A 20,410-nucleotide genomic window follows, 5' to 3' on the forward strand; every position below is an offset into this window, starting at 1 on the left:
ATGGGATGCTCTGTCTGGCAGGGCTTCAAGGTCGCCTTGCGACTTGGATGGTGGTGCTCACTGCATATTAATTGTGGGAGCATATTTCACAGCGTAGGACTAGAACATATTACCATAGGAAGAAGTGGTCCACGACTTCCTTTTCTCTCTGCAGATCCGGCACAGCGCAGCTATTGCACTTCGGCGGGCCTATCGAAACGGCGCCGCATGTCAGGGTGTGTGGGGTTTTTCGGTGCCCTTCAAAAACTACTCACGACGCCGTTGTATAGAAGCGTTCGGGGGTGGCGGGTGTGGTTTGCTTGAATATCCTGTAGAACTGTAGATGTACTTATGGCAAACTTTTTTTTTTTTCAATTGTGTGTGTCGATAGCCGAATCATTCCTCGAGTCCCTTTATAGTCAGGCAGGTCCCTTGATCCGTCCATCTAGCATTCTCCGACGAAGCTCGACCACACTTGGCATTTCCTGGTTATTGTGAATTTATTTACAAATTGCGCGCATTTGGTACTTATCATTCAGAGCGCGGCCTCTCCGCACGACACTCCAGTTCAGTCCCTTCTGTCGTCTCTGCTCGTCCCTGCGTCCACCGTGCTCCCTCCGACCCCTCTCTCCATTCGAGTGTCCTCCTCGCCAGGTGCACGGCTGTCATGGCGTAGTCCCAAGCTTCCAACTCCTCGGAGCCGGCAACGGTTGCAGGCACCACTCCCTACCGCGGACAGCGTCCAGCTCGCCCATAAAGTTTTCCTCCTCGCTGTCCTCCCGGCGCCGGTTCCCCGGTCCCCACCGCCGCTTCGCTGCCCTGGTTTCGGGAATGTGTTTAGTTCGTCAACGGTTGGCGGGATGCACGGCACACACAAACACAAAAGCCGACCGTTCGTTCTGCCGTTGTTTGGAGCAGAACACAGCGCGCACGACACTTGTAGTTTTTCAAATTGATGGAGGTGGTTTGAAGGATCAAGAACAAAAAATCTAAACGGGTTGGGACCTAGCGATGACGTCAGAACGTCCAATAAAGTCAGATGATGTCCCCGAAACCTGTTGTGAGCGCTTTGTTGGTCTCAATTGGCGACATTTAGCTACAGCCTGCGCAAATTTTGCGCAAGTTCTATTTGTTTCGTGTCGAACCAAAGTTGTTTATTTTTTCCGCGAATACGCACCTGATTGCGCCAGTGGTATGAGAATAAAATGTCAAGGCTGCTTTTGTTTTGGGTCGCTGTTGCGGTAGACAACGCGGATTTGTAATCCTGATCATGCCAGACGAAAAGAAACCTTGGCCCTATGGTCCACGTCGACAAGCATTCTGACCGACATTGGAACAAGCTAGGCCGTCAAGTTAGGCTCGAGGTTCCGGCCGATCTTTGGCCGTCGACATAAGGCCAAGGCGAACCTTGCACATTTTCCACTTAAAGGGGTAGGGACACCAAATTTTTGTGCGGTACTTTGCATTGTAAATAGTGCGTGGTGATTCTGTAAGCATAGAGCACGGTGTTCGAAGCCTAAAATCTCATTAGATAATTTGTTATCGTAATATTAGTATGCAGCAGTTTCGGTTTCGGTTCGTAGTTGCCAGGTTTTTACGTGGGTCAAAAACTCGTGACGTCAAAGAGTAGGCGCGTCGTCAGCTCTGTTTGCAGTGTGACTCCGCCATATGCTCTCATGGCACATCACACTGCGGAAAGTTGGCCAACTGCATCTAGTTTACTATAGTCAACTGCATCTGTAAACATGCTTGCGTCGTTTTGGCAATCCTGTCGCCGCGCCAGTACGAAATATTCGGAAACATGTCGCTGTCGCCAACCCGCTTTCCGACATTTGTTACTCGTAGCAGTGCCGATGTCTTGCCGCTCGCTCCGCTACAATATTGCCCGAATTCCTATACTACGCGAGTGGCTGAAAAAGCGGGAGATGCTTTGGCTATGATGCAGCGCGCGCAAATGCCCGTGATATATAGTTTGAATCGCACTGATCGAGGTGCCGTTTTGAGCGCCGTTTCATGTGTGCGAATCTGGTGATCGTTTAGAGAAAATTCACAAATCTTAGCGGATGAAAACAGTCATCGAGTATAGTTTTGGAAACAGTGAACTGAAATGGACTATTGCTTACATCGAAGGACGCGCGTAAAATCACCACGAAGCGCCGGTGTGACCCCGGTGCGCCGAGCAGTGCTGCGAGCGGCCCGGAAAAGTCGTCATCGCAACTTGTGGAGAGAAAATTAGGTCGATTAAGGATAGTCGCCATACACGCGTTTTATCTAGCTTATTTTGGTATGAGATAGGCTTTCAGTAGTAAAGCGGTGACGGAAGACAAACCATTATTACAGCGTTGAGTCGCTGACCCGTTCCGTGTGCCGTCCGGCGAAACCGACAAGGCCATATCGACGAGAGGCAGAGAGCAGCGCAGTTCGTCGCCGGGCGCGCACGCGGGAGGCGCCGAAGGCTCCGTACTTGTGCAGGCATGCGAATGTTGCACGAGTATATAGCAGGCAGTCCTGATAACACTTGTCTTTTCTGGTACAAAACCAAGGAATGCTGCACTACCTCGCTGCTGCGCCGCCGGCCACTCCGGTCTCGGCTACGGCGACCGAGAACAACGCCGTTCGCCGACCATTGCCGCGCCATCGGCTGCAGCCTTCAAAAATTTTTATGAATGAATATTCCCATTAAGCATAATTTTGGCCTCAGTGAGCTACCGTGCTCTCCGTGCTAGAACTGTTAGAACGCTTCGGGTGCAAAAAAACAGCCGAAACAAGCTAACCAGCAGCATCGTCTCTTACGTCAGAAAACTGTGCAGTGACGTCACAAATACTTGATTATGGTTTTTTTCAATGAGCTGACGTCACAGTCAGTGCGCCAGCGAAAGGTCCGAAATGCAAGAGCGGACGTTTCCACAAACTTTAAAAACGAATGAAACTATTTTCTACGCTTCCTTTGAGTCTAACACTTGACTGTGATGGTCTTCAAACACAAAGGAAGCGCGTGACAAGCTTTGCACAACCTTGTAATATGGTGTCTCTACCCCTTTAAGGAAACCGAAGCATTTCCTGAATATTTAACATTTGAAGCTATTCAGGCAAAATATTGCTTTGCTTGGATGGACAGTTCAAGGTCGGTCCCCAGTCGAAAAATACTACAGAACTTTTCCAAAAATACGACAAAATATCCTGTAGTTCTGTCGTAACCATAAGATTTTTCTCTAGTTCTGTAGTTTTTCTGTAGTATATTTCTGTTGTCTGTAGTTCTGTAGCACTTTTCTGTTGTAACTACAGAAATTTCTGATGTTACTACAGAATGTTCTGTTGTCACAACATGTTTCCCATCAAAAACCACATAGAAATTCTGTTGTAACATCAGAAAATTTTCTGTAGTTTTTTCCCCACTGGGTCTGGCCTTATGTCGGCAGCCGGAGGTCGGCCGGTGTAAGGTATGGTATTGTATTGGGGGTAATGCGTTTTGCTCGCTTATTCGCAGCTTACAGTTCAAAACCGCCGACTCCACCTGTGGTCGCGCGCGCACGCCGACTACGGCATGCCGTGCTCTTGGGAACGAAGGAACAACACGTGCTGACAAAAGCATTTATTGCTGTAGTAACAACGCCAGCTAGCATAATGAATAGGTCGTCCGACTCGCCAGTAAGGTTACAGGCGAATGTTCGCCCACACTTGGGCAGGGGTCATCTCAGAGGCCGGACAGAACGAACAGGCGGGAAAGGTTCCCGCGAGCCTTGCCTTGCCGGGAGCCTGCGAGGATGCGTCCACGCGCCGAGTACCCTACGCCGAAGGCCCTGACTTCTCCCGTGCTAAAGTGCGCGGTGACGAAGCCGAGGGTGGCGCTCGTACTGCCGCAATGCTGGCTCCATCTCTTGATAGTTAATGCTAACTGTCGATGCTGGCGCCAACCACCTCGTGATAGAGTAACTACAGCGAAGAAAAGCCGACTTCAAAGGGAACGATGGCAGATCGTTCCCCACATCCCCAACCTTCATCTGACCTATCGCGCCTAAAAGTAGATGCTATGCAGGTGTCTTCAAGAACTCGAGGCAGGACTTTGCAGTGGAGGTCGCACCGACGACGTCCATGCAGACTTCTGCGGTGCGCCGACGATGAAGGTCTCCGCAGGATGGCTCCCCGCGGGCTTCCTTGTCTGCAGGCCGATACGCAGCGGGGCACGGTCGAGAACGGCGACCGGAAGTCCGTACAAGCGCCGCCTATGTCTGAAAGACAGATGCAGACAGTGCCAGCTAGATATGATAGTAGGCTGTAGCACCAATGTTTTCTAGGAGTGGACCACATGTCCACAGGGCCCGCAAGACCGGCTGAAAACTGCAGGCCAAGATTTTGTAGTTAAGCGCAAAGCAGCACGCTTGCGTCTTCGCGCCAAGGAAACAGCAGAGGTGACTGCTGACTGACCTCGTCATGGCTGCCCCGGATGGATGCGCCGAACAGGACACAGACAGCTCCGCCGCAGCAGGCAGCAGCTAGACGATGTGCAGATGCCAGTAAGCCTGTTTGGCACCAGTGAACCAGCAACTGCCAGAACGGTCTCCGCATGTCGTTAACGTAACTCGGAAGGGTGCACTGGCATCCGCATGGGCCTCGTGGCTATATACAAAACTTGCTTACCAAACGTGTCGTGCGGCTGTAAAACGCAATGTTCAGCTAAACAAAGCCCGTTCAGTTCGTGCGAGGCTAGGAAAATAATTGGGGTGTGCTTTGGTTCAAAAACACCGTGATCCGGGCGGTCACCTCTTGACGGGAAGCAGACAGCTACGAACGCATTAGGGCTCACAACCGCCAATGACAACATCAAAACAAAGACCTGAAAAGAGGTAAGTGCACTCAGGAGACAGCTCGGTGGAATGTTACTATCCCCACTCACCATACGAAGCAGATTTGTGGTCGGCACCCACCATCCCGGACGGTGTAGTAACGTCCGGTGCCGAGCTGCAATACCAGCAAGCTTGACGTGGCACCCGTGACCTTGGGTCACTCGGTTCCTAGAGCCGCGACTCTGAGTCGCAAAAGAGGCAGAAGAGAAAATATATGCAGGAAAACTCGGACCACCCATGCGGCTTCCGTACTCACTCACTACAGGCAGGCGCTAGATTCTGCGGGCGCTAAACCTAACGTTCCCTCGATGTGGACCACGTGGTTTTCAAACTGAAGAAAGTTCCCCAGAAGCCACAAAAATGCGCTGGACATAACGGAGAATTCAAGCATGCTGCAGCGGAATCACCTCGCACTCAAGAAGGCATGTTGCAGGGCCCAGCATCTAAACCTAGCACTTGTCATGTCCGGACAAAGAACGTCCCTTGAACCGAACTGTCGTCAAATGTTCCAAGCGTGGGTCCCAAGTTGGGCTGCCAGATATGGGGTTGTAGTAGGGGATAAATGCGTTTTATCCGCTTATTGTCGGCGGTCAGTTCAAAACCGCCAACTCCACCTTGTGGTCGCGCGCTAGCGAGCGCACGCCGACCACAGCGGGCCGGGCTCTTGGGAACAAAGGAACACGTGCCGACAACAAACGCATTTATTGCTGCAATAACAACAATGCCAGCTAGCAATAAAACACGCTAATGAATAGGTCGTCCGACTCACCAGCGAGGCTACGGGCGAATGTTCACCCACGCTTGGGCAGGGGTATCTCCGAGGCCGGACGGGACGAGCAGGCTGGAGAGGTTCACGCGAGCTTCGCGTGCGCAGTGTCGAAGTCGTGGGTGACGCTCGTGCTGCTATATGGTGCCTCGATGCGCCCGCCCTTCTCCGCCGCTCCGCAGAGGGCGCACACATCAAGTTTTGGCGCTTGATAGCCTCAGCATGATACCCTCAGATGCGCCATTAAACACAACGATCAGTTTACAAGAGGCGTGCTCTCGAAAGTAAGCTCATTGTATGCTCTTCCATTCACATGGTATTGGCACTAGATGGTGTAGTGCTCACGCTCCCTTATGCCTTAGTTTGAATTACGCCAAGCCGTGATATTTGTTCCGCAAGCTGAACTACTGTGTACTAGCAGTGACATCTGTTTGTCACTTTTAGCGTAACAAACAAAATGACAAACAGAATAAAACCGCTGTGGTGGTGCAGTGGTTAAGGCACTCGACTACTTTACCTAAGGATGTGGGATCGAATCCAGGCCGCGGCGGCCGCTTTTCGATGAAGGCGAAAAGCTAGGCTGCGATGTCAGTGCACGTTAGGAACCCTAGGTGGTCGAAATTTCCGGAGCTCGCCACTACGGCGTGTCTCATAGCCTGAGTCGCTTTGCGACATTAAACCTTATAAGCCACGCAACTAGCGTAATTTATACTACAAAAAAGTAAAAAAATTAGTTGTGTAACAGGTTAACCATAGTTGAATTGCGATAGCAACGGCGGAAGCTTCTTTTGCCTGCTACATTATTCCCCTATAACACCCTATCAGTATGAGGTGCTACATCGGGGACTCTTCAAGCTCATCCTTTAAGAGTATGACGCGAGAGCGTTACCATTCTTCTTATTATTCTGCTCCTCCTCCTCGGCTGTTCAAGGTAAAGCCTCCGCCGGGACTACGCGACGGCTCGAAACCTGGCGCAGTATTGCTATCGCAATTACTTGAGAGAGAGAGAGCGCAGTCAAGCTGGAACTCGCTCGTACGTTGCTCACGCCGCCTAGTCCACGGTTCATGGGACTCGGAAGCCCGATGTCTAGGTGTGATGAGACACCTACCTTTCCAGCATGCGCAGGTCTATGGGTTTCAATTGGCTTGGTAGGATTTTAGGCCTCCCCAACCGAAATTTTGGGTATTCTCGGTAATCCGGGCGGTAATTTCGGCCAGCCAACGCAGGCCTGGTCGGCTGCCAAGTACGCTAGCTGTTTGATAGCTGGCAAAATACAGCCAGCAGTCGGCAAATTGTAGGAAATTAGTCGGCACCAAATGCTCGGCGGCCAATCATGACCCAAAGTACTGCCGTGGTTGGCTGCCCACGAGGTTGGCCAAGTACTTCCAGCCACGAGTGACGCGCAGCAGGCACACTGAAATTTATAGCATACAGTTGAGAAGCCTAATATATTGCACTGATCCCACCGCGGTAATGCAGTGACGCGACTGTTTTGCCGAAGGATGCGGGATGGAGGCGAAAAGGCACCCGTGTGCGTGCGGTGTCAGTGCACGTTGAAGAACTTTAGGTGGTTCAAAATTCTAGAGCCTTCCACTACTTCGTCTCTCATAGCCCGAGTCGGTGCAGGAGCGTTGAACCCCATAGACGAGACCATATATTGCACCGGTAGTGTACATAGTCCATTGAATCCTGCTGCTTTGCATGAACCTGGTGCATGTAGTATTAACGCAACATATGAATAGACATCGGAAAGGCGCCTTCTTTGTAATTAGCGCGCATGTTTTAGCGATCGAATTAATTTACATAATATTTGCACAAAGAAAGCGGAGTGGAGTTTTTAGATAAAAATTATTAGCAGCATAATCATGCCCTCTTCTATTTTCCATTTTTGTCGTCGCAAGGTTAAAAATTAGTAAACCTCTCGACTTGCGAAAGTCGCTGGGTCTATGAAAGCCTTTGAATGAAAGCGTTTTGTGGGGATATTAAGTCTCGCTTAAAGCTGCTGTTATGTGCGCGCGCAGCGTAGTAGTCTGTCTTCTTTTTCGCAGTGTTTAGTGCAGTGCTTCTTGTAAGATTGATATGTTGGAGCTGGTCGCCATGGGGATTTGATAATTGCACAGCCGAAAACATGACCTTGGTTCTATATTGGTCCAACGTCGGCAGACACCGTTCCGCCAGCCACTCCGGCGCGGCCGTTCAAGATTGTTATCTGAAAGCACGGGTTGTTGGCGTTCTTTTGCGTGACGCACCAAAATAAAGTTGCTCGTCGTGATGATGCGAATTTCCGCAATGAGGCGCTCGCACCACAAGCTCCCGCTGCATGGAACGCTCATTATTTTGCGTGGTGATTCCAGCCGAAACCACCGCAACCACCGCATGTAAAAGAACGAGTCTTGACCTCAGCAACGCGCAAAATTATGTGAAATTGTGGAAACGGACCAAAAATGCTGGCCGGGAAAATGAAAAAGAGAGCGGTTTAAAAGTCGTACGTATGTACAGTCTAATTACCTGTTGTTCGGAACGCACCACTGTATGAATTTAAATAACCGAGTCTATAGCTCTCGGAAATTATGCTAAAATTCCCACGTGGGTTTAAAGGGCCACCGTCCAGGGTGTGACCTTTTAGGCATATGAGCCCAATGCTTCGATCAGGTACCGTAGATAGTCTGTGCAAAATGCCACAGCGATAGGCGCGCCGCAAAGCAGCAAAAATACAAAGCAAAGCTCTCTGATCCTCTCCTTCGGGAAACTGCAGCTTCCCTGTTCTCTACGCTGGCCTGTCGAGCCGCGAGGCTAATGTCAGAATTGCAACGACATCCATTGGTCTGTCTCGTTGACTGGCGGGTAAAGGATGGGCGCCGCTCGCTGCGCGCTTTTCCCTCGCCACGTCTGGGTTGAATGCAGCGGCGCGCGCTCCCTCGCCCGTTTCAACTTATTGCGCGCAAAGTACCACGTCCCACCTTCCGCCAAACGTGCAGGAGGAAGGGGAATTTACGAATCACGACCGCCACAGGCAGCACCATTACTAAGGGACATTTTTTTTTTTTTGTCGCTCTTTTCGCAGGCGTTTCTAGAACACTTCTTGCACACGTACTTTATTTCGATGCATATACATGATGCTGGCGCACTTGAAACGATTCATTTTTGCTGGAGGAACGTTCCTTTGTAGACCTGCGCTCCGAATTCCGTATTTAGGAGCGCCGGAGAGTGATACTGGCTTCTCTCTGGTGGGCGCTTATCCACGGCTGCAGCAACCTACAAAGCATTTATTTAGTCAGCGTATAGCTAGTATGCACTTTTTGCCGTGCCCAAATGCACTAAATATTCAAGTCTGGTGGTTAAGGTACCAGTGTGGAGTTAGTCGAAGGGAATGCGCGAGTTGGTCCCTGAACATCGCCATCCCTTAATCAGCTGAGCTGATTAAGGGATGCGTTGAGACCCAAAAGGTCTCAACGCAGCGCGCCCAGACTGCGGCAAATGCCAATGGAGTGCCTGTCTATAGGCACCTCACCTAGTGATTGTATAAGGGTGTGACCTGTCAGGTAACTGCTGTACCTATTTGTGTGTGTGTATATATATAATTATAATATGTGTAAATTTTTTAACCACCACCATAGCTGCTCGAGTAGACGACGCGTCTCTCTTTGTTCGGAAATTGCGTGATTTGGCCAGTAAATGGCACGAAAGTTCCCGGCTGCCTCTCGATAGTCGTTTAAATAAATAAATAACAGTCATATTTGTATGTTGCAGAGTTTTACTGCTGGCAGAGGACGCGAAATCTCATCCTGCGTGCCACTGCCATGGTGTAGACAGAGTGAAGGTATCGTAACTCATAGAAGCCTGCGTGTCGACTCTGAGCGAGGCTTTAGTTTCTTGGCACCCCCTGCGGACTGTGCGGCAAAGCAAGCACGTGATGTTATGACGTCACAAAAGCTCGTGACGTCACATCGACGCACTGTTGGCGGGGAATTTGATTTTTCTTTTTTTTTTTTGACTAAAAACAAGGCCAACGACGACGGAGGCAGAGCGATGCTCGGATAAGGCGGAAAAATGGACGCCATAACTGTTCAGCCGGCTTTACTTGACATGGATTTCTACTGTCAAGTTTTACGTTAACTGAAATGTTACGGCATCCTCAACCTCCTTATCATAGCATCGTTCTGGCTCCATCGTCGTTAGCCTAGGCTTTCGTCGCGCGTCATGTAAACGCATTCTGGGGATATTTGTTCGGGCACGTTTTTGAAAATAAAAGGACCTTTAAGTGAATTCGGCAAGCACGTGGATAAGAATCACATGGCTTGAGGGATTTCACTGAGGGCATAAATGAGTGAAGCTGTGCTGCATCTAAAGCCAGGCTTTATTAACGCTTACATAGACTCGTCACGATAACGCGAACACTGAACTGTAGGAAAGCAACCACCGACCATTCGTCTGTCATGGTCTTCATGAAATCCTCGTGATAACAAAATGACTTGAGCCTAGGTCTCCAAACGAGACGCGGTGATATAAAATGGTAAAAAATTTTACGAACAAGCGAAGTACAGTGTAAAAAAAAACGGGAAAAAAAATGAACGGAATAACTGTAACGCTAACGTTAGAACACCCAGCTGCAAGAGCTTAGGTAAGAGATTCAAATGGGGAGTTGCCGTTCAGAAGTTAATGCGTCTGCATGAGAAATGAAAATTACTGCGATACAGCTTCGCTCCCTACAACTAAAATCTCGCCCTATTCACGATTCCATTCTTTTACTCGCGCTTCATTTGTTTCTGAGAGGAGTCAGTATGAGGCTGCAAATTTAAAACTTCAGCATTTAACATGTCCTAGGGGAGCTGAACGGAAGGCTTTGCGCAATTCGACACGCGTCCTGGGGGGCAATAAAATCACCGTTCAATTAAATAGAGAGATGCAGCGAGAAGCCGCTCTTGCAGACGTGTATTGTAAAACAAGGCGCCAATTTTACGACGTGCCTGGGAGGCCGAGCCGGACGGCGGATTGCCAAACCATATCCCGTAGGCGCACTGGAGCAGACGACGCTCTCTGCGAGCTAGACGGTGATTGTTGCTGAAAGGTCTCTTAACGCAACCTAAAGGTAAAATGCACTCACTGTACACGGCGATTGTTGCTAAAAGATGTGTCTGAACGCAACCTAAAAGTAGCATGCACTCACTGAAGGCAGGAATTACCTTGCTTAGTGTAACCATTTTAATACTGATTGTTGCTGAAATGTGTCAGTGAACGCAACCTAAAGGTACCATAAACTCACTGAAGGCAGGAAATAATTACGGTGAAGGGAACTGAAAAAAAAAAAAAAAATACAACACAGGAGACGAACAGATGTTTCAGTGGCATCAGTGCAGAGGTGGGTGGTGTTAATCCATTGCGCCGGAAAAACAACTGGAACAGCCACCTTTAAGTGTGTTATTATTCGTTTAGACAATATATCCACAAATTGTCGACAGGTGGCGTTGCTCAAAAGAATCACGCGCCAGAGCGTCGTTTGCTCGGGTGCTCCTAGGTTTGGTAATAAGCAGCCGGGCGCCGAGCTGTGACGCAGCATTGTCCCATCGTCCGAAAATGTGCACACGCAGCGGCAATCAGTTTCTCATCGAGCACGCAAAGTCTTCGCCTTGCTGTAAATCTCTACCACAACCAGGAGAACGAAACACTGGCTGTTCGACACACATAACCCACTTTGCACGCATCACACAACGTTGAACGTTGAACCGGGGCCGATGATGCATCCACCCGCGGGTGAAAAAGTTTGTCTGAGCCATATCTGAGCTTTGTGCTACTACGCGGCGGATGCTAAATCATAAAGTAACATATATATAAAGAGAGGACACTCCCATAGGGCCCCAGCAGCCCACAAATTTCAGCGCACAGCGGAGTCGGTGAAGCGTGGCAGCCTCAGAGCGGAGCGCTTCAAAATACCAAATCTCGGAGGCCGCAATGTTAATTTCGGTTTTATGCCTCTCGTAGCTTGATACACAGGCACTTGCGCGAAGTAGTTATCGACATTGTTTAAAAGTGCGGAGACAATACCTGAAGCAATACAAAATGATGTTGCTCGTGATCAACCCACTCTCGCGCCATTTTGTAGGGCACGACAGGTACGCAAATGGTGTTCGCACGGGCATATGGGGCTACGGATAAAGTAGAACCCTTTGAATCTGGAGGTTGCGGTGCATGCCACGTAGCCGTGACAATACTGTTTGCACTTAATCTTGTCTTACGTTTAGTAACCAAATAATCTGTATTCCTTTACTTCGACCTGTTTTTTTAATTAATATTTAATCGCATAGCCCTGAAGCTAAAACTTTTTTTGTAGGCGCAATGCCGTCTTGCGGAGTCGTGGAACCTTGAGCTGGGCCGCAAATGGGGTCGAGTGTCTTCTCTCTCTCTCTCTCTCTCTCTCTCTCTCTCTCTCTCTCTCTATATATATATATATATATATATATATATATATATATATATATATATATATATATATATATTGTAAAACAGGTATTCGGCTCTAATACGTTCAGCGCCTGATGATCTGAAGAGAACGACAACCATGTTCAACGCGCGTGACGGTCAGGAAAGAAAACGACAACGAATCTCTCTCTCCGGCGCTCGGGCGTGCGCTTACAGAAGTGCAACGACTGATCGCAGAACGTTCCATTGACTGTTGACGGCGTAGCGCCCTGTTGGACTCCTATTACAAGTGGTGGAGGTGCGGGGTAGGCAGCGAGTGCCAGAGTTCTAGAAAGCGCTGAAGGACTCCTATTACAATATATATATATATATATATATATATATATATATATATATATATATATATATATATATATATATATATATATAGTGTGTTACTCTAAATGGCCGATAGAGGTCGGTAAAAACAAGTTGAAAGATTATTATAAATATGACACGTTTTTTTTCTTACGCAATAAACGAAAACTGCATTCATTTCTGCGCGTGAATATTATATTTACTTTCTAGTTCTTTGGAATAATCTTTTTTTTTGTGTGCTTTAATATTTTGCCGCATCATCATCGATTTGATGCCGCTTACAATAGGCAGCTGCAAGCGTTTTCTTCCAAGTAGCGCGACCTTTTGCATTGACCTTGCCACTGCTCTAAAGGAAGACCAGTAGAATTGGCGGAAAACATGTAAAAAATGTGCTGCCACTAGTGGCGCGCACCAGTGGCCGCTATCTCACCGCAGCGCGGGCGCGCCGACGGAGCACTTTTTCTTCCACCGTGGCTTTGAACGCTACGGTCGGCATCATTTGATCTCTGCGTCCGTGACCGGGCATGGATAATATAGGAGGCTATGCTCTGACCGGCCTCAATACCAACCTAGGTCCAACCTTGTCGACCTAGCTTGGACCAGATTGTTTGCTTTACACGGTCTACCTTCGGTTTCCAACATAGGGCCAAGGCCGGAGGCCATCTTTAAAAACACTGTTCACCAAAACAAAGCTAAATGTCGCCCGAATCCCTTAAAATATCGAAACTGTTCAAGCAACGTTTTGCATTGCTTGCATGGCTACCTCTGCAAGGTTGGCGTCTGGCCTTGGTCATATGCCGGCAGCCGGAGGTCGGCCGGTCTAAGACCAATAACCAATCTCAACTATCGCCAAAGCTGCTGACCTAACTTTGGCCAAGGTCGGTTAGGGTGTCGTCGGCATTGGACCCACCCACGTGCTTTCCTGACGTCACGTTGTATGCAAACAGGCAGATGTCTATTGGTGGCTCCCTCCAAGTTGGAGCTCAGTGCTGCCGCTATCTTTGGCTTCTTATGGCTCGTTCACACTAGAGCACTCGCCGGCGCGAGCGAGCGAACTCCGCTGCCGCCGACACGCTCCTTCTCGTTCCGCTCCGCACGTTCACACTCCTGAGCCAACACATCGCTGCCGTCGCCTCTTCGACTGCGCGAGCTCCCGTTAATCCTAATCTGGCCACTTGACTGAAGCTGCGTTCGCCACCAAAAGCACAGAGTTATGCTGAGTGCCGAAAGGAAAACGCATTATTATCCTTCACTAAAGCATGGCACATCTGACCCACGTACTGTGGCAACAAGAGCTTCAACGTGCTATTTGCAGGCATAGTAAACAAGAGGGGCATTCTTGCCGCTCATACCAAGGACAGCGTAGATCTTAATCCAAACGTCATCCTTCAACACATTGTTTTTGTGCTCCTACCGCACACAATATAGCTTCACGGCGTCGATAAACATTTCGGCTGTGGCTGTCACTTATTGTGAGCCAGTGGTCAATTGAGAGTACGCTGTTGCTGTTGGGGATATTCATGCGTAGTTTTCTGTGCCTGGGTTGCTTTTGTACAGCAGAAATCGGGTGGCTGCTGACGTATTTACAGCTGGCCTCAAACGGTACGTAAAGCAGAATCGGTTTGCTGAGTTATCACAAACTGCATTGTTTAAATTTTAATCTTCCATCTCTGTTACAACCCCTGTTAGTGAATGCGAAGGTTCACAACCGGATGTGATTAATCGCTACATATTGAAATGCAAACCTCAAGCATCCCGATTGTCAGCTATAGTTCTAGCTAGCCTGCGCTGCTTTGAAAGTGTTGCGCACTTAAGGTGACAGGAGGGATGCTGCATGAAGGAATTTACAGCTTTTGCAGATACTCATCAGGTCTACGACTGGTACTGCCACAGTAAAAGTTGTCGTAAACGTGAAAAAAAAGTTAATTGTGCCCCGCCGCGGTGGCTAAGTGATTAAGACTGTCGTGACAAAGCCAGGGGCCCGTGCTCGATCCCGGCCGGTCACGTTTCGATGGGGCGAAACGTAAGGCGCCTTGGTACTGTGCGACGTCAGTGCTCCCAGGTGGTCGAAGTTATCCGGAGCCCTCTACTACGACGTGCCTTAAAGCCTAAGTCGCTTTGGGGCGTTAAACACCGTAAACCACAAACCAATCGCGCGAGTAAACGTTTCGTTGGTGTTACCAGAGTACTTATTCACTGCTTTGAACAATTCTGATGTAAGTTGTGATTTAAAGCGTGTTGATGGAATTTTAATTTTTTTTAGTCCCCTTGCAAAACGAGTGCTGGTAGGGTTTTTTTTTTCTGCATTAGAAAAGTAGGAAAAGAAACATTTTCTTGAGCACGTTTTAGAAAGCCGTATTATGTCATATTTTTGAAACACTAAACAATTCTTAATGGGAATTTCACATTTCGAAGAAAAAATAAGTAAAAACGGAGGATGCTTAGAATGCTAGAGAAACCAGCTGACTAGGTAGCCACTCATTTCAGTTTAAAAATATTGCGTCACTATGAAATCTCGTCACAATGATGTGTACACCTTGAGATATGCGTACGTAATCGAAACATCGTGTATCAGTTGGAGTAAAAACAGAATAGGCTTATCAATCTTTAGTTAGTATATGCTGTTAGCTCATCACTTACCAACTTTTCGGTTCATGGGGCACATGGCAGTAATTTCTTGAAAATAGGAAAAAGGCGATACGCTAAAGTTTCCATGTAGGAAGTTTCGAGGTGCTTATAGCAAAGTTTGCGCAGGTTCGTGATCAAGCGACGGGTCAAGCCCGAGGACATGAAGCGTCTGGACCCCGTGGAGGAGGTGATGCTGGCGTCTTCGGACCTGGCGCGCACCGTGTCTTACTGGCAGGGCCTGCTGGGCATGAAAATGCTGGAGCGCTCCGACAATGAGGCCGCCTTCACGTACGGTGACGCACAGTGCCGGCTGCGCTTTTGTCTCAGCGCGGCGCCCATCGACCGGGCGAAGGCGTACGGCCGGGTGGCGTTTGAGTGCGCCGCCGCCGAGCTGCCAGACATCGAGAAGCAGGCGCGGGCGGCCGGCCACAAGGTGTTAAAGCCGCTGACGCGCCTCGACACGCCGGGAAAGGCCACAGTCACCGTGGTCATACTGGCCGACCCAGATGGTCACGAGATCTGCTTCGTGGACGCAGAGTCGTTCCGGCTTCTGTCGGCCGTTGATCCTGAGGCCGACCACCTGCTCCAAAAGGCGATCGTCGAAGACAAGAGCGCCGAGTGGTACCGCGACATCCAGGGAAGCGACAAGCCGGCCGCCTGAGCAGCTCGCGTGGGCGGCCGGATGACCGCATCGAAAACAGCTGGCCCAAACTAGCCCTGTTGCAATGAGAAAGATCCATGCCGTTGCGTTGGCTCACTTCTGTGTATCTAAGTGCTCCTGGTGATTGAAACGTTTCTTTAATTCAAGGGGCAGTCTTTTGTGCCTTTCCAACCGCCATAGTTTGCCCCCGTTAAGCTCTATGTGCTATAAGGATTGAACATTTGGTAAATTTCACATCCGTGACGCGCATTACCATAGTTCATGCTAGCGTATGATGAGGCCTGCGCTGCCTCTAAACTATGTCGGCCATTAGCGCAAAATGAGTTGAAAGGTGACGGTTGCTACATTGGTGGTTCCGGCTCACGTTTTTTACCTGCCTCACTTTGGTGCTGTGTTGAGCGGATCCAGGAGCTCTGTTTATATAAGTTGAAAAGGTGCAGCAGCGTTTCATCCTGCACCTAACACGCACCGAGTTTTGCAAGCCTTCGCAAGCGTGTATTTCGCCATGTACCATATGCTCCTGCCTGTATTGTTACATTCGCCAGAATGTGGGACCAAGCTTTTTTTGCTGTATGAACGTGGACTCGGTGTGTCATCCCCGTTGTACGCTGTTTTGACAGCTACCAACTATAGGGTGCGTTTTTCCGAATGATAATAAATAGTTTGTACTTGTGCTTTCTATGTGCTTCGTTCTCGTGAAACTGCGTGATGCCTTCATTACTACACAGAGATTCCAACACGTTAAGCCCTGCTGTGGTGCAGTGGTTAGGGCTCTCGACCACTATACCCAAGAATGCGGGATCGAATCCCGGCTTCGGCGGACCCTTTTCGATGGAGGTGAAAACAATGGCACCCTTGTGCGGTGCTGTCTGTGTACGTTAAAGAACTCCAGGTGGTCGAAATTTCTGGAGTACTCCACTACAGCGTCTCTCATAGCCTGAGTCGCTTTGGGACGTTAAACCCCACAAACCAGACCACCCAACAAGTTAACGCAAAACATCCAACGTATTAACTGCGTTTTGCGTTGAAATTAGCATGACCTGCGGTGTACTCTCACTTTTGTGCTTGTAGCCTAAATTTAGCTCACCGGCCACTGCGTTTGAGGGTAATATTGATATTGAGCTCAGAAGCAGTGGGATGAAGATGAAGTGGAAGAACGGATGCACGCGGGCTTAGTATCTGATCGTTCGCTGACCGTTCCGCGACGTACCCCTACCCTGTCAATAAATTAGTTTTACCCATGTCGCTACTTGTAACATTTGGTGGAGGGGCTGAGTATCTGTCCTGGATCCACCAGCCATCTGAAAAAGCCAACGCCTGGCCGGGCTGCCGCCATCGTTGCCCACTAGGAATACCTCGAGAGGACACGACCAGCCTGCAGGGACGTCTGGATCGAGTCATCAATATCCTCGGTACTGGCCGCATCAACGCGAGCCGCGTATGTTTTCTGTAATGTGTGATGTTGAGTGACGCACATTACCAGCTAGTGTAACCGCTGGGACACCACCATGCAGCTGGCGAATGTAGTTTTCTTTCTTGCGGGCACTGCACTCTTGTTGGGTGAGTGAGTGAATAAACTTCATTGAATTAAGACAAAAACAAAGCTAACTTAAGTGGGCCCTTAGTCCAGAGCCGCAAAAATTATTTTAAAAAAAGAATTAAGCATCCGGAAAGACCCTGTTGATATGGCACACGAGGGCCCTCCAACATGCCACCGCGTCTGCCCCTTCAGGTGGAGCGAGCCACTACTGAAGTGAACTAGGTCGATAACTGGGTGGGAGAGAGTTTATGTACTGTTGGCGGGATTGGAGGCTGTGTGGGCAGTCCCACAGCACGTGCGTGGTGTCGGGGTATCCCGAGCAGTAAAAACATTTAGGGCGGGAGATGCATCCGTCTATATAATGGAGGATGTGAGAGGTGGGAAGACTGTGTCTGTGCTTGTCGGACAAGGCAGGAGTCTCGACGGGAAAGGAAGTTGGAAGGAGAAGGCAGGAGCTCCTGGAGGATCTTGTGGCGCCTAGCTCGTTCTTGGCGGGCTATGGTCGGGGGGTGATAGTGGGTGGGCCAGTGAGTGCGCGAGCCTCCCGGAAGAGCTGCTGCACGGGATAGTTGATCAGCCAACTCGTTGCCCGGCACTCCATTGTGGCCTGGAACTCAGTCTAGTGTATAGGTCATATCCTGGTAATGGGCTAAGTGAACTGAGAGTTGGTGGAGGATGTGAGGGGAAAGCGCGTGCTCAAGAAAGGCACGAAGCGCGTCTTGGTTTTCAGTAAGTATGGTGTGTTGGCAAGAGTGGTGTGGCAGAGCATGGCTGAGCTTAAGGCTTGAATCTAATGTATAGGTCATATCCTGGTAATGGGCTAAGTGAACTGAGAGTTGGTGGAGGATGTGAGGGGGAAGCGCGTGCTCAAGAAAGGCACGAAGCGCGTCTTGGCTGTCAGTAAGTATGGTGTGTTGGCTAAGAGAGGTGTGGCAGAGCATCGCTGAGCTTAAGGCTTGGATCTCAAGAGATAAGGAGGTGGGAACATGTGAGAAGTGGGTGACAATAGGCAATTGTCTTGGAGCTATAACAGTCACTGTGCCTTGCTGAGTCTCGGTATAGTATGAACTGTCTGTACAGGTAATATTGTGGTTTGAGAACCACGAAGATTCTCTTACCACTTAAGACAGTTTCATGGAGGAACTGAGAAAATGCTTTGGGGACTCCTTGTCGCGCAAAAAAAAGGCCAAAGAAACCCTCGCCCAACGAGCCCAGCGGCCAGGTGAGACGTGCATCATGTACACCGAAAAAATGCTAAAGCTTTGCAGCACTGTTAACCGTGCCATGACGGAAGACGATCAAGTTGGCCACTTTCTGAAAGGAATTGCTAAGGATGTTTACATTTTCCTCATTACGATAGAAAACCTCGCCACTTAATGTGACAATCTATCATTGCAGAACATTTGAAGCGTTAAAGATGCGTATCGCACCCCAGCTCGGTCGGCTTTCCAACGTCCCAACCGTTGCCAGTGTCAATAGTTCCGACCGTAATGACAAGCCGCGGCGGATTATCCAAGAAGAACTGGCCGCGAAATTCCACCATCCTGCCGCCTACACCATCTACCATGAATGTTCGCTCCAGCCGCCGCGTTTTGAATCACAACCCTCCTGGGTCGGACCGAGCTACAATCGCCCGCGGCGTAGCACCGGTAGCGATCCCACAGCTGACCCACTCCAGGGACTGTTTTCAAGCCGCTCTGTGGAAGACCAACTACCAGGGCCGCGAAGCTACGACCACCCTTCAAACCACTTCGCCGTTCCTGCATTTGACTTTCCCGGACAAAAAAACTCACCGTGCGGTTCCGCAGTGTGTTACCGTTGTGGTCGTCATGGGCACATTTCCTGGTACTGCCAGCGTCGGGAGCAACATGACCAACATACACGCTCGTACGCAAGACCCTCTGGTCACGACCGCTTCATAACCTACTCTGGTCCTTTCTCGTAGTGGAACGCGGCGGCGAAGATTTAGCTTATAGCCTGATATCTCCTTTGTGAAGCTTTGTGCTATTTAGTGAAATTTTTCGTTTCTGCCATGTACGACGCCGCTAGACACTGAGGGAGGGGGTGGAATTCATTGAACGCTAAGAAAATACAACACACTGTGCCCCAGCTTTTGAATAGGGGACCCAAGCATCGCAGTGTGGCACTGCAGGCGCCAGCGAACAGTGCCATTTCCGAGCGGCTCCTCATATCCTACCGAGCAGGCCACAAAGCAGCAGATCGTATCATCAACACACCGGCAGTCAAGAGGATATAAAAACTCTGAAAGCCCGTTGTTACAAAACTTCAGTGCGACACCAAACAGCACTGCCGCAACCTGCACGATTCCTCGCAAGTCTCCGTACGGATTCACTGGACATCACGCACCAGGGAGCGGGAACAGGACTTCTCACGAAGACGCTGGCGCGCAGCTAAAGGAAGGCCGCCGGCACAGCCTTGATGTGGGCCCATCCAACTCGAACCACCCTTACTGTTCTCCAATCTTTCTCATCATACCGGGCGGAGGGGTTTGTGGCGGGACCTTGTCCCCTACATTACAGCTCCGACTCCTTCCGACCTTTCTCGCCCTGCCCAAGTTCTCACTCACAAGGCGCGAGCAGGTGCAGGGTACACACCAAAAATCCTGAGCCGATGGCGCCGAACTAGGATCGGCTGCCCCAACTGCCCTGCTGACTCCGTAGACTTGCAGCACTTGATCTGGACCTCCTGGCACGGCGAGCCCACGTGCCCGCTACACATCTGCTCACCACATTCAGACATACGAAGACTGGAATAAAATCACCGTAAGGTGTTGCGTTATATATCTATAAATAAATAAATAAATAATGTACATAGTACCAAAAGTTCTGAGTATCTCGATTAAAACCTCAGCCAGCGTATCTTTTTTCAGATGCCCACCCTCCAGTACCGACGACAAGCGCAAGCTTAGTGCCCTGCTAGACCATGTCGGAGTCTGGCGCCCTCAACCTCACCTAACCCTTTCCACTGTATGCCCCAGGTCATCCCTATGATAAAGATTTATCAATGTGTAGGGGTTCGTTTATTCAGGCGGACCAGATTGAGCCAGCTGCTCAGGAAGAACTTGCAGCAGAGTCAGGCGTAGCGAACCACGAATGCAACGAGCAACTTATTCGTCATAAAAAAAAAGAACCTTCGTCCTCGGGCGCGCCAGCACACGATGCATGCCTGTGGCTATAACGACGAAGATTGGCACACT

The 20,410-nt window shown here is 49.6% G+C and overlaps 1 protein-coding gene across 1 annotated transcript in view; it reads left to right on the forward strand.

Annotated features, from left to right (window-relative positions):
* Positions 1-16,334, forward strand: part of LOC146202748 (glyoxalase domain-containing protein 4) — a 28,213-nt gene extending 11,879 nt beyond the window's left edge. Inside the window, exon 2 of the mRNA XM_084588302.1 lies at positions 15,119-16,334. Within this exon, the coding sequence (XP_084444428.1) occupies positions 15,119-15,653 (535 nt within the window). The 3' untranslated portion in view covers positions 15,654-16,334. The remainder of the gene's footprint in view (positions 1-15,118) is intronic.
* The last annotated feature ends 4,076 nt before the right edge of the window (positions 16,335-20,410 follow it).

The sequence above is a fragment of the Amblyomma maculatum genome, chromosome 1 (genome assembly GCF_055883805.1).
Source record: "Amblyomma maculatum isolate TAMU_Amacu chromosome 1, ASM5588380v1, whole genome shotgun sequence".
NCBI lineage: Eukaryota > Metazoa > Arthropoda > Arachnida > Ixodida > Ixodidae > Amblyomma > Amblyomma maculatum.